We start from the raw sequence: 15,545 nt of genomic DNA, 5'->3' as shown, positions 1-15,545 counted from the left end.
CTAGACGGACACAGATAATGAGAGTTAAGCAAACCGCAAACCCCACCAATCCAAAAGGACAGGCATCAGATTAGAATGTGAACTCATCTGCACGATGACTTGATTACAAGCATTCCTCCTTACATAATCCAGAGACTATTGGCTTCCACTCATCACAATGTTTACAATTAACTCTAGTCTGTGTACCCAACATCTCTAGAAAAAGAGCCCTTGCCTTTTTTTTGTCTGTGGAGGGATTGAATACTGTCCAAGGAGAGCATATATCAGACATAAAGAACTAGAGGTAGAGAGTGAGGAGTGGAATGGAGTACAGGAGGGAGACAAGGGGTTAAGGTGCCTCACAAAGCCTCATTTATTTATTTATTTATTTATTTATTTATTTATTTATTTATTTATTTATTTATTTTTACAAGGCCCTTTTAGATGCCACTTTGATCCTCACATCCACCCTACACAGTAGAGTGGAGGGTACTCTCAGGGAAGGAAAAAGTAACAAAACCTGAATCCTAGTCTTCTTATTCCAATTCCATGCCACGATGGTAAGGTGTTTAGTTATTTAGAAGAGACTAATCCTGTTAAAACTCTGGTAAGAAAAATGAACTGAATCCTGATCTCCGGCACAATGCTTGCTCGCGTGGTCACAGTACACAAACTCACGTAAATTTGGTGGCTCACCCTGGCCCTGCCAATCATGCATCCAAAGACTCAGGCTTTAAAATATTTCATGGATTGGAGTGTGTAGTGATCAGGGAACCCAAGAACTTTGATGCTCATCCTGGCTTCCATACTAACAGGTGGAGGCGTTAGCTATTTGGATGTGCATTTCTTCACCTCCAGAAGTCAGGTTCTGGAGGTACTCTCATTCTTCTGCTCTAGTTATAGTAAATCTCACATGCTTCGCAATCCCATGACCGCCCCACCATGTCATTCCTTGACCAACTCTCCACCATCTTCAGTACTCTTCCCACTGCCCCTACACACTGGCTATTCCCTGGAATTTATCACTCCCCAGAACTGTTCCACTTGTGAAACTCCTAGCCTCTACTTCCTATTTACTGGGCAGAAGCTCATTCCCTTTTACCCTCTCATTGCACTGTTTCTTTATTCTTCGATCACATTGAGGCTTCTGTTCTGTTCCACTCCCTCTTAATCTTAGTCTGTTCTGGCTATTGTCCTTCCTTGACGTAGTCCTCAATAGCTATTATTTCTCTCATCTTCCTTGCTCCTCTATATGCTAAGTGAATCCATACAATGAAACCATTGATCCAAACTTCTGCCTTCCGGGTTTATGCACTCAGAGCAATGCAGATGGCCTTGGGTTCATAATCTGACAAATACACGGGGCCTTCAAACTGACTGACAATCTTGCCACCTTCTTTCATTCTTCACAGGAGAAATTTCCAACACTGATCCTTGTTTTCAAACCCAACCTTTGTCACCTATGGTGTTACTCTCAGCCAAAATCATCCCCAACATCACAAATAAAACAACTATTTTTGCAGAAACTATTTCATCTCCCTGCTTCTCAACCCAAACTTCTTTATATAAATTATCCATATCTAGGTAAATTCTTATCTTTCCCCCTTTTCTTAAAGGAAGAGTTTTCCCTCCTCTTGTCTAAGCATAACCCTTGTACCTTTTCTGTAGATCCCACACACTTTGAATTTCTCAAAAATCTTGTTCCACCAATTATCCTTCCTCTTTCTTGCATTAAAACCTCTCCCTCCAAATGTGCTCTTTCTCCTTAAAAGTACATCCCAAATCATCCTAAACTCTGGTGACGATTCTGTGTCCTTCTCCACGTACCATTATAACTTTCTTTTTCCTTTTATAGCTAACTTTCCAAAAAGATAATGGAATGCTATCTGCATTACCTTCCTCCTATATTATTGGCATGGCTTCTGTTTCTTGCATTCCACTGAAATTCCTCCTGCCAAGGTCACCGGTGATTGAGCTGCTAAATACAATGGGCGCTCTCTTAATCATCCAGCACTATCAACCACTCCTTCCTCTCTAAATTTCTCCATGTTTGGATTCCTTGATTATCATTTAATCTTGGTTTTCACCCACTTTTCTGGCTTTTCTTCAATTTTCCTTTTGTCCTCTGTTTCATCCAGTATTGATATTCCCTATATTTTCAACATAGGTCTGCCATCCCCTCTTTTAGCAAGCTCCACCATGCATACGATTTCATATAACACCCAAGGACAGTGCAATCTATATTTCTAGCCCAGAGATTTATATTTATAAAGTTTTTTTTTAATAATTTTTATTTACTTAGGATAGTCACAGAGAGAGAGAGAGAGAGGCAGAGACACAGGCAGAGGGAGAAGCAGGCTCCAAGCACCGGGAGCCCGATGTGGGATTCGATCCCGGGTCTCCAGGATCGCGCCCTGGGCCAAAGGCAGGCGCCAAACCACTGTGCCACCCAGGGATCCCGAGATTTATATTTATATGTGCAACTGCCTATTAGACATCTCACCTGGATGTCCCACACACTTAACCAAATTCAACATGTTTGAACATGTGTTCATCTCTCCCCATACCCCAGTCCCAACTTCCACCAATTCTGCCCAACTGGCCTCTCCTCAAATAACATCTTGAGGAACAGAATCACAATTTCATTAAAAAGTCTGGGTAACTTTTTTGACTCCTCTCTTTCTTGTAGTTCTCATAGCCAGTCACCAGTCAGACTCCTCTCCCAATATCTTTCAAATCTGTTTCTTCCCCTGCATCACTACTAGAAATGCTGTAGTCGGGCCATCATTTCTGAACTGTGACCTGAACTGTGACCACAGCTTCCCCACTGGCTCCTTGCTTCCATTCTGCAGATGGATTCATCTTTCTACTGCACAAACAGGGTTATTTGGGTTTCCTATATTCAACTCCTCGGTGGTTCTTCAAATAATATGTAAACTCTTTAGCTTTGTAATCAAAGGTCTTTATGACATTACCTATGCCACCTCCCCTGCCTCTTCTCTCCTCTACGTTCTAGCCACACCAAACCAACAACTGTGTAGTGATAACCTTTAAATCCATGTGAACAAAGAATTTTCTTTCTTTTTTTTTTTTTACTTCACCTCTCCTTTAACTGCATTTCCCTGCACCCCTATTCTTCTCAGCCCTGGCCCAATGCCATGACCATTTCTATTAGTTTTTCCATATGCATCTAGTTTCACTTTTTAATTGAGGCAGGATTTTGGTTAATGTGTAATGAGCCAAGTAAAAAAGCACCTTAGTTCTGAAATGGGGGTAAGGAGCAAGGATCTACAGATAATTTGCCAAGGGAGGGGGGAGTTAGGTTTGAGGTTTGGGATTGAAGTTAGAGTGTATTAACTATTTTTTCCTGTTAGCCTAAATCTATCAGGTTTGTCTCCTCTAAATTATTCAAAAGTTTACTCTAACCTCCATAATATATATATATATCATATATATATATATATATATATATAATTATTATTATATTATTATATTGCCATGATACCCATACATCAAAGTTCACCAGGCAGGCATTATGATTCCCATTTCATGTAAATGTTAAGGAACTTTGTTTGCCTAGCCATGGTTAGTGGTATAACTGAGGCAAACACTAAGGCTCTGCCTCTTACACTAGTCTTTGAGTATTCTTGCTGTCTCCACAATGTCTCCTACACTTCAGAGCTTACAGATCTAGAGGCTGGACCTTCAGTGGTGGAATTTCAGGCAGTGAAAGAAGTCTGACGGATCCACCCCACATGCTCTCAATACCTGACTTTGTTTCTTATACATAGAGGCCACGACTCACTACCACAGCAAACAATTGTCACTCAGCTTCCCTTCTCCAAGCACTGTGTCTCTCCATGAAGAGACTTTCCTTTCCAGCCTCTACAAACCCAAGGCAGCCACCTCTTCCACAATTCCTGAATTGGGGAAGCAGTTTTAACACCTGTGGCTCAGGAAGCTCAGGATACCCTGGGGACGACGACCTCAGGCATTTTCCTGCCACAAGAACTATTACCATCTTGGCAGATTGCAGGTAGATAGATGGGGATTCCTAAAGGTACAAAGTCTCTGCTACTTAGACACTCTTCCTACCTACAGCCACATTATCAACCACAATTTTAGAAAAATTAAAATCCAGGTTATTATTAAAAACCTTAATGATTGTATACGATTTCCCTCTCTGCCCAAAGAGATGCATCCACTCTCTTCCCAATCCATGTCATTTTCAGCTAGCTTCCAGAAGGGAATACTATTTGTTTATTCTTTCCTGTTTTATCCCAGTGAGAGAAGAATATCATGCATCTGATTTTCTCCATCTGTTACACACACACACACACACACACACACACACACACATATCCCTCTCCTGTCCAGTAGGCCTGTGACTCCATGTGCTATCTCATCCCCACTCCTTATAGTTTCTGGAAAAGGAAGAAAACATCAGGTTCAGAAGAAAAGTGCGAGTTGTCCAGATCATGTAGCAGAGCAGATAGGGGCATTTATAAGAAAAAAAGAACACTACTTATTCAAAGCACCACATGGATAGGGAAAAGTACTCACCTCATAGCCGTATCCCTTTATTTGTTGTGTCTATCTGTCAGTGGTTCTTGAGGAGCACTGAGCAAAGGTGAGAAGACTGGTGTCGCCAGCTTCTGCCAGGATTGATTTATTGCCCTGTAAATTTGATGGCGATTGGAGGAGAGGAGTACATTTTCCAACTGACCATAAAAGGGCCCTTGCTTCCCTGGTGACTTGGAGAAAGCTCCATTTGTTAATAAAAGAGGAAGGTGGGGTTTTATTCTAATAGTATGCTTCTTCTGTGTTCCTGTTCATATCCAATTACTTTGCTTGTCATACTACATTATACCTGCTTGTCTGTCCCGGTGGCCTAAAGAGCCCAGGAGCTGGTCATCTTCAGTCCTACGTGCAGGTCCTGCCCAACACCTGCAGTTTTAAATATATAGCTATTTGTTGAATAAGTAAATGAAAGAATGAATGTCTCATGCTTGGTTCACCCACATTGATCCTTTTTCCATTTTGTCTCCCAAAGGTCTCTTGAATAACTAAGCTTTCCATTAATTTAAATAAGCCTTCCCATCAGTTATTCTTAATAAAAAAAGAAAAAGCACCATCAACGTAGACATTATATAATCTCAAAGGGGGAAGACATCTCTACTGGAAATTTGTCATGCTCTTTGATCGGCACCTATAAAAAATTTCTAATATTTAAGGAACTTTCCACCTTGAGAATTCTGACTTTCCAAGTAAGGGGCTAGAAATTCTCTTTCACAATCTCCCTTTCAGCCAAAGTAGAGGCAAGTGACCTGTGCTCGGCCAATGAAATGTGACCCGGGAAGAAAGTGGAGAGAAGGAGGTACCACGCAGAATCCAGCATGGTGAAGAGACATTGTTTCAGAGGCAGCAGGGACTGGGAACCTAGTGGCATCCTATGCTCGGTATTGGGGGTACAGGCTGCCGGACATGTACTAAAGACAGTGGCAGTGGAACCTCCCACAAGGCAATCAGGCTGCTGTACCTAGCCACATAGTCCACACCAAACCCGACACCCTAGACTTCCTGGAGTTTCGGTGAGTCATTAATATCTTTCAAAATTCCTTTTTGTTCTTAAGCTAGCTAAAGTGGGTTACTTTTATAATGAAATATAATTCACATGCCATGACATTCATCCTTTCAAAATATACAATTCAGTGGGTTTTGGTATATTCATAGAGTTTTGCAACCATCACCACTATCCAATTCCAGGACATTTTCATCATTCCAAAAGAAAGCCATCACTCATTCGTGATCACTTCCCATTTTTCTCTCCCCCATTCCTGCAGCCACTAATCTGCTTTCTGTTTATACTTTTTTAAAGATTTTATTTATTTATTTGAGAGAGAGAGAGAGAGAGAGAGGAATAGCAAGAGGAGAGCACAAGCAGAAGGGAGGAGCAGGCTCCCTGCTCAGCAGGGAAGGGGCTCCACCCCAGGTCTCTGGGATCATACCTGAGCTGAAGGTAGATGCTTAACCAACTGAGCCACCTAGGCACCCTCTACTATCTTTCTTTATGGATTTGCCAATTCTGAACATTTCTTATAAATAGAATCATACAATATGCAGCCATTTGTGCCTGGTTTCTCCACTTGGCATAATGTTTTCAAAATTCAACCATATTGTTGTAGGTATTAAGTGCCCTCAGGTACTTTATACCATTTTATGGCTGGATAATATTCATTACATTGATATATTACAGTTTGTTTATATATTCATCAGTTGATGTACCTTTCGGTTGTTTCTCCTTCTTTTGATATTATGAGCAATGCTGCTATAAACAGGCACATACAAGTTTTGTGTGGACATACATTTTCAATTCTTTTGGGGATACACTTTGGAGTGAAATTTCTGGATCATATGACAACTCTATCCTTACTTTATGAAGAATTGCATTTTCCAACATGGTGGCAGGTAACATATTACATTCCCACTAGCAATATATGAGGGTATATAGTCATATATCCTATATATATATATAAAACAATATATGAGAGTATGCCATCTTTCAATGGCATCTAAGATCCATAAATAATGTAGTAGCAATAGTAGTCCATGTTTGCTTCAAATGTTCAGTGTATGGCAAGCTTACACACACACACACACACACACACAGAGAGAGAGAGAGAGAGAGAGAGAGAGACTTGGTTTCTACCTTTATGAACTTCAGGAATGACATAAGCACCTTATCTTTAACTCTAGTAAAAGAGAGCCTTTGTCAGAGGGAAAATGTCCCTGGATCTCATTTCAAATTGGGATGGTATCTTGGCAAAAGATCAAGAAAGGAGATTTATTGCTACATAAGATCATTCTATTCTCTGTGTGATACTTTACTCTTAGCTCCCCACATCCCAGGCTCATTTATGACATCATTCACATTTCAGTGCTGACTATCCCAGCTATTATCTGTTTCCTAAATTGCAGAAATTAGCTAATTTTGCCATCCCTTCTTGCTCACTAGCAACTGGAAGATACTGGGTCACATACTTGTGTTGATCAATGAAAACGAGACATTTTGAAGAGAAGAAACAAGCATGCCACTTAATTTTCTTCCAGTTGCTTATTAGTAAAAAGGATGGTAAAGTTAGCTCTTGACAGAACTTATGAAGTGATCAAAGCAAGCAGATGATTGAATCAAGTCAGAAACCAACAATATGCATGGCCCTTAACTTTCAAAGCACCTTCCTCTAAGGCAAGACTCAAAAATCTCAATGATATTGCTGTAATGACAAGAAAGGAATGTTGCCGACACTTGGACCACATCTGCCAAAGTCAACACAAACCTTGTCTTTGTAGGTAACTATGATGATTAATATTATAACAAGGATGGTTTTAATAAGAAAAGGAATGAATTTATTCCTCTTTAAGTGAAAGGGTTTCAGATTGGTTTTTGTTTGTTTGTTTTTTTGTTTGTTTTTTTAGCATACCTACAAAGTGTTAAAGTGAAATTATGTGGCCTTGGAGAGAGAGATTGTCTCAAAAAGACTCCAACCTTTCCCCAATAGCTTGCCAGGAGTTACGGGTGTAGGTGCATGTTACAGGTCTGCTTCAAGGCAGCCACAAGTGTATATGGCTCCATGTGTATTGATTCTTATTTTTTTCCCCAAGTTTTAATTTAAATTCCAGTATAATATTAGTTTTAGGTGTACAATTAATCATTTTAACTTTTAATATAATAAATACTGATAGATAGAACCCTATGAACAAAAGCTTTGGAATTCTCAATATCTTTTCAGATTGTAAAAGAGTTGCTGGGACCAAAATGTTTATGGAACTGGTGACTTGGTGTACTGATTTTCAAACTTTTTACATAAATATGATACATGAAATGTATATGAGGCTATATATATATATATATATATTCCACTTGAATAAAAAATTTAAGTGTATGTATTATATAGACTTTTGTATATAAATATCTATGTATATGTATTTAAAATTATTTATTCAAATAGAATTCCAGTATGTAACTGAGTGATTGACTGAAGACAGGATGGGGAGCTCAGACCCCTGCCAATCTGCCTTCTACACCCACTCCCAGAGAGCAAGGCAAAGCTCCTTTCCAGTGTTTGGAAATTTCAGCTTTGACACCAGCAGTTTGCAGATGAGGAGGCATGATCCCCAAGAGACAGAGTGATGAATTCACCAAGTCCCTGACCCAAAAGAGTGCTTCTGTTTTTTGTTTTTGTTTTTGTTTGCTTCTGAGTTTTTGTCACTCAAATGAAAGCCCCAGAAAATGCTCAACCGGTGGATCAAACACCTGTGATTGGGGCCAGGCAGGATGTAACCTTATATGTAAGAAAGACAACTCTGTTCAGAGAGAGAAATTAAGGGAGCCACAGAGCCAGCTCCCTCACTGACCCCCCTCCCAGAGCTACTATGAATCATTTCAGTCCTATAGTGAAAGTCTTCACATCCATAAGGAACTGGCTGTTTAAAAGCCAAAATAGGGACACCTGGGTGTCTTGATTGTTGAGGGTCTGCCTTTGGCTCAGGTCGTGATTCGGAGTCCTGGGATCAAATTCTGCATTGAGCTCCCCGCAGGGAGCCTGCTTCTCCCTCTGCCTATGTGTCTGCCTCTCTCTGTGTATGTCTCTCATGAATAAATAAATAAAATCTTTTAAAAAATAGAAAAAGGATGAATGAATTCAAGAAACATGTGACCAGCTGAGGCTTAGGGACTCTTAAAATGCTAGAGCCACATAGGAACCCAGCCACTAATCTGAAGTCTGAGAAGCAGACATGCTTTAATCTAGGAATTCTTGAACCGAGGTCCCCAGAAATCCAAGGTGTATAAGTATAACTTAGGGAATGTGCAAGTATTGACGGGAAAAATACATCTTTGTTTACTAATTACTAACTGAAATTTAGCATTTTCTTAGATTATAAATGTAAAGAGCAGAGCACAGCAGTCTTAGCAGTACACATGAGTCTTTCAAAAATAGAAGCACAGATAAATCATATCACACTAGGAAACAGTAGTAGATATCTCAAAATATTGTCTATGCTGATCATCACGAGGAAATTGGGACATTATGAAGTCCACTGCTAGATCTTATTTAAAGTGATCATTAAAAATGCCTTATGTATTACTATATTACATTTTTAAATATTCATTTAATGTATTTTAATTTAACAGGATTTCTTTAAAATAGTATGCATTCCTGGTGTTTTAAAAAGAGAAAAAAGGGCAGCCCCGGTGGCTCAGCGGTTTAGCGCCACCTTCAGCCCGGGGTGTGATCCTGGAGACCTGGAATCGAGTCCCACATCAGGCTCCCTGCGTGGAGCCTGCCTTTCTCTCTGCCTGTGTCTCTGCCTCTCTCTCTCTGTGCCTCTCATGAATAAACAAATAAAATCTTTTTTTTTTTTTAAAAAAAGGCTTAGGGAAGTATACATATTTATTTTCAACATACTCATTTTCAAGGAATATTTCAAGTAAATATTCCTGTTGAACACTAATATGTCATTTCTTTATCCCAAATTTTAACCATCTCAAATTTTAACTAATAATGTTGCAAATTCTGTTTTTATCAGTAGACATTTTACCAGATATAACAGTTGCTATAGTTGCTATGATGACTAAAACAACGACAACCACTTAAGTACATGCTTCTGCAAACATGAATCCTAAGAAAAACCCATCCGGTGGTGTGAGGGAAAGAGTGGATAATCATAAATCTGATCATTCCGTCAGTGGGTTAGACTGTAGGAACTCTGATGCCACAGAGAACAAGACCAACTTACAAGGGCTTGCTAAGCAAGAAGCTTTAACCCCAAAGGGTGGTTAACCAGGGTAAAAATACCACAAAATCCAAAATCTCTTGTAAATTTGCTGGTTTTATTTTTCTCTGGCATTTAAGTTGTACACATTTGTGTAAACGGTGGTTATATATGTTAGACACAGAGCAAAGAAATACGATTTACATATCTTGAAGCACACCACTGACAAATAAGTTACATTTTTTACATTCAAACTCCTTCCTTCAGTTTTGCCTGCTTAAATATCATCCTTACCCCTATTCCCATATGCTAAGCATTGCCCTACCCATCTTCTTGCTTCCATGTGAGTTGGCCCTTCTTGTCTCTTCCCCCTGAGTCTACTATTCTGAGACTTCTGTGGTTTCTTCTTATTGTGGTGATGGCTTCTTATCACCATCTTCTGTTTCCTCTCATCTTTCCTGCTAACTCTTCCTGTGTTTCCTTGCTTTCCCCTCATATCATGCTCTCAGCCTATTGCTCCCCTTGCCCTATAACCAACTAGCCGATGTTCTTTCTGGATACTTTCTTGAGGCATTAGTCAACTCCAGGACCTGGACTGTTCTGGCAAGCTTTTACTTATGTATTCAGCAAGAGTGGAGCCCATTCAATGATTACACACACACACACACACACACACACACACACACACACACAACTTCAATCATGGACCCAGTTCATCTTCAGTAGATACTGTATGATGAGCCAGCAATACCATGTTAATCACACAGAGACAGAAAAACAACCCATAGATTTCCCACACTTCCCTATGGCCTACACCACAGGGCCAAGACACAGACAAAAATATGTGACAAAATTAATAAAATACTTTACCCACACTGAGCATGAACCAATTAACTACTCAACAACTTTATAAGCATGAAATAGAAGTAGTTCCAAAGCTATTCATAATTAAAATCTTGCTCTAAAAATTCACAGAGTGCTTCTCCACGTCAGTGAAATGAAATTATGGAGGCTGATATCTCTGCCGGTCACATCAATGCTTAACACCTGTTGGGAACCAAAGGAAAAGGAGTGGGCATCTGGCAATTGAAATTTCCTGCACTCAAGTGAATCAGACACAAGCCAATGGTTCACGTGTACTCTGCTACTTTCACAAATCATTGCCTAGCTGTCAGGAAGCCCCCAAATTTTCAGGTGAAGAGGCTGTTTCTTGATTCCTTAGAGTACAAAATTTATTCAGTGATAGGGAAATGACAGTGGGCCCTAAATAATGCAACTACCCTAAAACAACTGCACAGAAAATTGGAGATGTCTTCATTTCCATTCCTTGGAACCCTCCTTTCTTTTTCTCCTTTTCCTGTTCCCCCCATAGCGACTTGGTGATTCCCCAGTGAAAGTAGTCCAACAGTTCAGCTTTTTTCTAGGCAAACGGCTTCCATAAAGTGTCATTGTGAGTGCCGTCAGCAGCTAGTATGACAGTCCAGGAGTGGGTCAGCAACAAGATTGGGCAAAGTTCTTTATGAGCTCTTGGTAGAGTTGGGGAAGTTGGTTGAGAAGAAAGCCACAAGTATGAGGAAACAAGTAAAAAATACAAAACTGAAGGGAAAACTTTTGTTTCAGGCCTTGTAATCAGGAAGGATTATGAAAGAAAAAGTCCAGAAAAAAAGCAAGAAGCAAGCACACACAGAAAGATCCATTTACCATGAGGACAAGTGTTGGAAACACCACACTCCATTGATGCTAAGGGGCAAATTTTCTACATATTTAACATTCATGAAATCAGAATGTGTCTTACAGTCAACAGCTTTAGAATTACTGTGAGCTAAGTAGCATTCATGACAATTGTTACTGTCTGTACATGCATGAACTTCATTGCTATTGTTGGTATTATGAATGGATGGACTATGAACCACTTAAGGATTATTTTAGGAAAAAATAGGAAACCTGACTGGTAGTAAGATCAAGAAAGTGTGAGGATGAAAACTTGTATAATGCATTTGCTAGCTTTGGAAAAAATCCCATAGAGATTGGTGGAAGAATTTTTTTGAAATGATGTATCACCAATGCTTCTTTCTGATAGCACAGAGAAATACCTTAACCCATTCATGCCACATATTCTTCTTTTAAATAATAATAAGATGGTAATTTGCCATATTCACATACAAATTTTAATATTAAAAGAAAAATCTGTGATACAAATTGGCTAAGGCATTTCTTTTTCTTTTTTTTTTAAGATTTTATTTATTTATTCATGAGACACACACACACAGAGAGACACAGAGAGAGAGGCAGAGACACAGGCAGAGAGAGAAGCAGGCTCTATGCAGGGACCCCAATGTGGGACTCAATCCCCAGGGGTCCAGAATCACGCCCTGGGCTGCAGGCAGACGCTCAACCGCTGAGCCACCGAGGCATCCCCATTTCTTTATCTAAAAAAATAATTTATTTATTTATTTATTTGATAGAGAGATTACAAGCATGGGGAGGGGGAAGGGTGGAGGCAGAGGGAGAAGCCAACTCCCTGCTCAGTAGGGAGCCCAACAGGGGGCTCAATCCCAGAACCCTGGGATCATGACTTGAGCCAAAGGCAGGTGCTTAACCCGCATAACTGACTGAGCCACCCAGGCGTAGCAAGGCATTTCTAATATTTCTTCACATTCAGAGTTTACCTTGTCTAAATTACTTTAATGCAAATTTATCAATGTCCATGTGTCCCTACCCAATGTTTTCCTCTGTATTATCACTAACATTAAAATGATAAAAATCTTTAAGAAAGTTTGCAAAGCTCTCTGTGTGTTTAAAGTAGAGATTTTAAATGATATGAAAGCATTGTATCATACTTTTGTAACTTTTTTTTCCTTCTTCATGCCACATGAAATAATGGGACAACTCTAAGTATGGTGTCATATTTGATGCAATAAGGTAGTTCGAGCTGTCTGGGAAGTAGAGCTCTAAGGCAAGGTGAAGGAGTAAAGACAGTTTTATATAAATTTGCAGGGAAGAAAAAATGTGGAAAGAAAGGCTCGAGACCCACAATTCCCAATGATAATAAGTCAGGAATTTCCCCTTCATCTCCATGCTGTCTACTGCTGGTGCACTGAACACAGCTTCCCAAAGGGCTCTGCAGGAAAGGCTGTCATTTGGAAAGGAAGTAGGCAGGGACTGCCCTAGGATTAGCCCAGGAAATACCATAGGGACTTTTCACTGGTCACAAACCTGTGTCGCAGGGTTGTAAGTGAAGGTGGGCGTTATCACCATGCCGCTCACAGAGATGCTGACACTGGAGATGGAAACACTGCCCACTCCCCAGATCTCAACGTAGCCCAGTTTCAAAGGGTTTGCATCGGTGATGTATTTGTTGAAAACTATATGACTCTGCATCATATTCTGTCCATTGGAGATAAAAGGAAACCAGAGGGGGAAAAAAACAAACAAACAAACAAACAAACAAAACAAAATCCATTTAAATTTTTCCCAACCTTTTTTTAGGCACAAATATAGGTCATGAAGTTAAGACAATGTGAGAGTCCCCATCTTGTGCCCTTGGATAATGCAGAGTATGATTTCAGCCCGGTATCTCCTGCTTCTAGCTATCATCCAGCTTTGCATTGGCTAAGCACCTGCAGTGTCTCTAGACTCACCCTGAACTCTAGGGAGACAAAAAGTCTCAGCTATCAGGAACTGTATCCTCTACATGTAGAGGAGTCACAAAATGTGCAGACCATCCCAAGGCAACACGGGAGCAAGGGCCAGATAACGCAGAAACAATCTGTCCGTCTGTGCCTTGGTGAACTGGAATAAGTTACTGATGAAATATGAATGGGTTTAATCACAGAGAACTTCCTGAGAGCTTACTAAATGTCCATGTGAAGTCTAGAGGAAGGGAAAGATGCAAATTAAGAAGACAAGCAGGGAAGGGATTCTAGACGGTACGTAATGCCCTTATGATATCCAGCATTCAACTAAGCCAACAGAACTCTGTTCTCTCTTCACAGTACCAGTTACACTCACCTGGCTGGCAGAAAAGTTGGCCAGGTAATAGAGTCCTTTTCCATAGGTGTCTGCAAATGAGCAACAAAGTAAGTGATCTGGAGCTGTGCTCTTGAATTCCAATTGCTTACTTGTTAAGAAAGTAGGGATGATTTTTGTTCCTCATTTTACTTTTCTTCTTTACAGAGTTCCATTTTGTGAGCTCAGGTGTTCCCCCAAACTCCGCTTACACAGCGTTTGAAATGAGTGTGTATAGATGCACCTGGCTAATAGAATCCCTCATAGAATGCAGTTTCCTGACACCACTCTTTAATCTGCTTCTCTTTCTCATGATCTACCATTCCCCACACCTTCCTTGTCACCTCAGAATTCCCAGATCCCTTCTGCTAGAGGCACACAGATGTGTGCACGTGCATGTACACACGCATCACAAACATCACTGGTATCTTGGTCAGCTTGAGAGGTATGAGGCAATTTTTTTAATGCAGTCTCCAGAGACCAAGAAAAGACTTTTTTGTCATTTATCCTTCATGTATGCCACAGGTTCATGGAGAATATGAAGCTCAGCCTGTCTAGCATAGCCATCCCCATCCTATCTCCAACTTCTGGGGCTTGCTCACTCTTCCCCCATATTCTAGCTTCTTTCTAATTTGCTTACCACTCAATCAGAGGGCATTGGCTACACTCTAGAGCTATGCCATCCAAGATGGCAGCCACTGATAGTATATACCTATTTAAATTAGGGTTAATTACAATTAAATAAATAAATTCAGTTCCTCTGATGCACTTGTCACATTTCAAATGTGCAATAGTCACCTATGCCAACTGCTACCATATGGGGCAACACAGATACAGTCTATTTCCATCATTGCACTGGACAGAAATGGCTTAGATAGAGCTAATGGAGCATAAGCCTCGTCCCAAGAGTTTGCCAGTTCCTGTAAACTCCTAATGGAAAATCCCTCCAAATAAATAGCATGGCTGCTAGAGGCATTGTCTTTCTTACTGGGACAGTAAACCATGTAATTAGGAAATGTGCCCTTGAATGTAAACCATATGGAAGTATATCTCACTTGACTACTAAGAAACTCCCTATGGCTTCCATACTGCTATCTCACACAGTGAATTAGGACAGTTGGGTAATGCTGAGAGATTCAGAGCTATACTTCACTTACATGAGGCATACAGATCATATACAATAGCTACCATGCACTTAAAATGACAAATGGCTATGTTTAGGAATGCAGAATTGTTTTAACATGGACAGCAGGCCTGTCCCCTAGTCAGTGGTATTGACACGAATCCAAGGCAATCCTACTCACCAATGCTTTGCCCATCATCCCAGAAGAGCCAGCCTTTAGCGGCCCCCTCATCATCCAAAGCAACTTTGAAGCCTATGAATTTCTGACGGCTGCAATGAGGTAGGAAAGAGCCGTTAGCTAAAAACAAAACCACAGCCATAAACCAAGAGTTTTCATAGAGACATAATGGAAGTGCTTCATAGTATAAAGACTGGGTACTAGGCAAGAGACTTATGATCTAGCTCTAGTTCTGTCTCCAGTGGCTATATGATTTCAGGTCAGGAATGAATGAATGAATGAATGAATGAAGTAGGGGAATTTTCCTTTAAGGTTTTATAAAGCCTACACGTGCTGTAAAAGTACTACAAGAAACTACAAGCAAATTCAGTGGTTCTGTAAGAAAAATCCTGATGTGATCTTTCTTTTTTCATGACATAATTTCCTAAGGACGTGTACAGTGAGCTCTGTTTATAAATGTCCTAAGCTCTTTAGTTTTTAACT

General features: G+C 40.1%; 1 protein-coding gene across 5 annotated transcripts in view; it reads right to left on the bottom strand.

The window, feature by feature from the left end:
* Nucleotides 1–9,859: 9,859 nt before the first annotated feature.
* MGAM (maltase-glucoamylase) overlaps nucleotides 9,860–15,545 on the bottom strand; it is a 214,054-nt gene continuing 208,368 nt past the window's right edge. For all 5 annotated transcript variants that reach the window (XM_055334813.1, XM_055334816.1, XM_055334814.1 and 2 more), the window contains 4 exons: nucleotides 15,066–15,154; nucleotides 13,765–13,814; nucleotides 12,970–13,140; nucleotides 9,860–10,800 (listed from right to left, as the gene is read on the bottom strand). In XM_055334813.1, the coding sequence (XP_055190788.1) occupies nucleotides 10,723–10,800; nucleotides 12,970–13,140; nucleotides 13,765–13,814; nucleotides 15,066–15,154 (388 nt within the window). In that variant the 3' untranslated portion in view covers nucleotides 9,860–10,722. The remainder of the gene's footprint in view (nucleotides 10,801–12,969; nucleotides 13,141–13,764; nucleotides 13,815–15,065; nucleotides 15,155–15,545) is intronic.

Source organism: Nyctereutes procyonoides, unplaced genomic scaffold, assembly GCF_905146905.1.
Source record: "Nyctereutes procyonoides isolate TBG_1078 unplaced genomic scaffold, NYPRO_anot_genome, whole genome shotgun sequence".
NCBI classification, from domain to species: Eukaryota; Metazoa; Chordata; class Mammalia; order Carnivora; family Canidae; genus Nyctereutes; species Nyctereutes procyonoides.
Note: the sequence above shows the minus strand (reverse complement) of the source record. Positions and strands in the feature narration are given on the sequence as shown.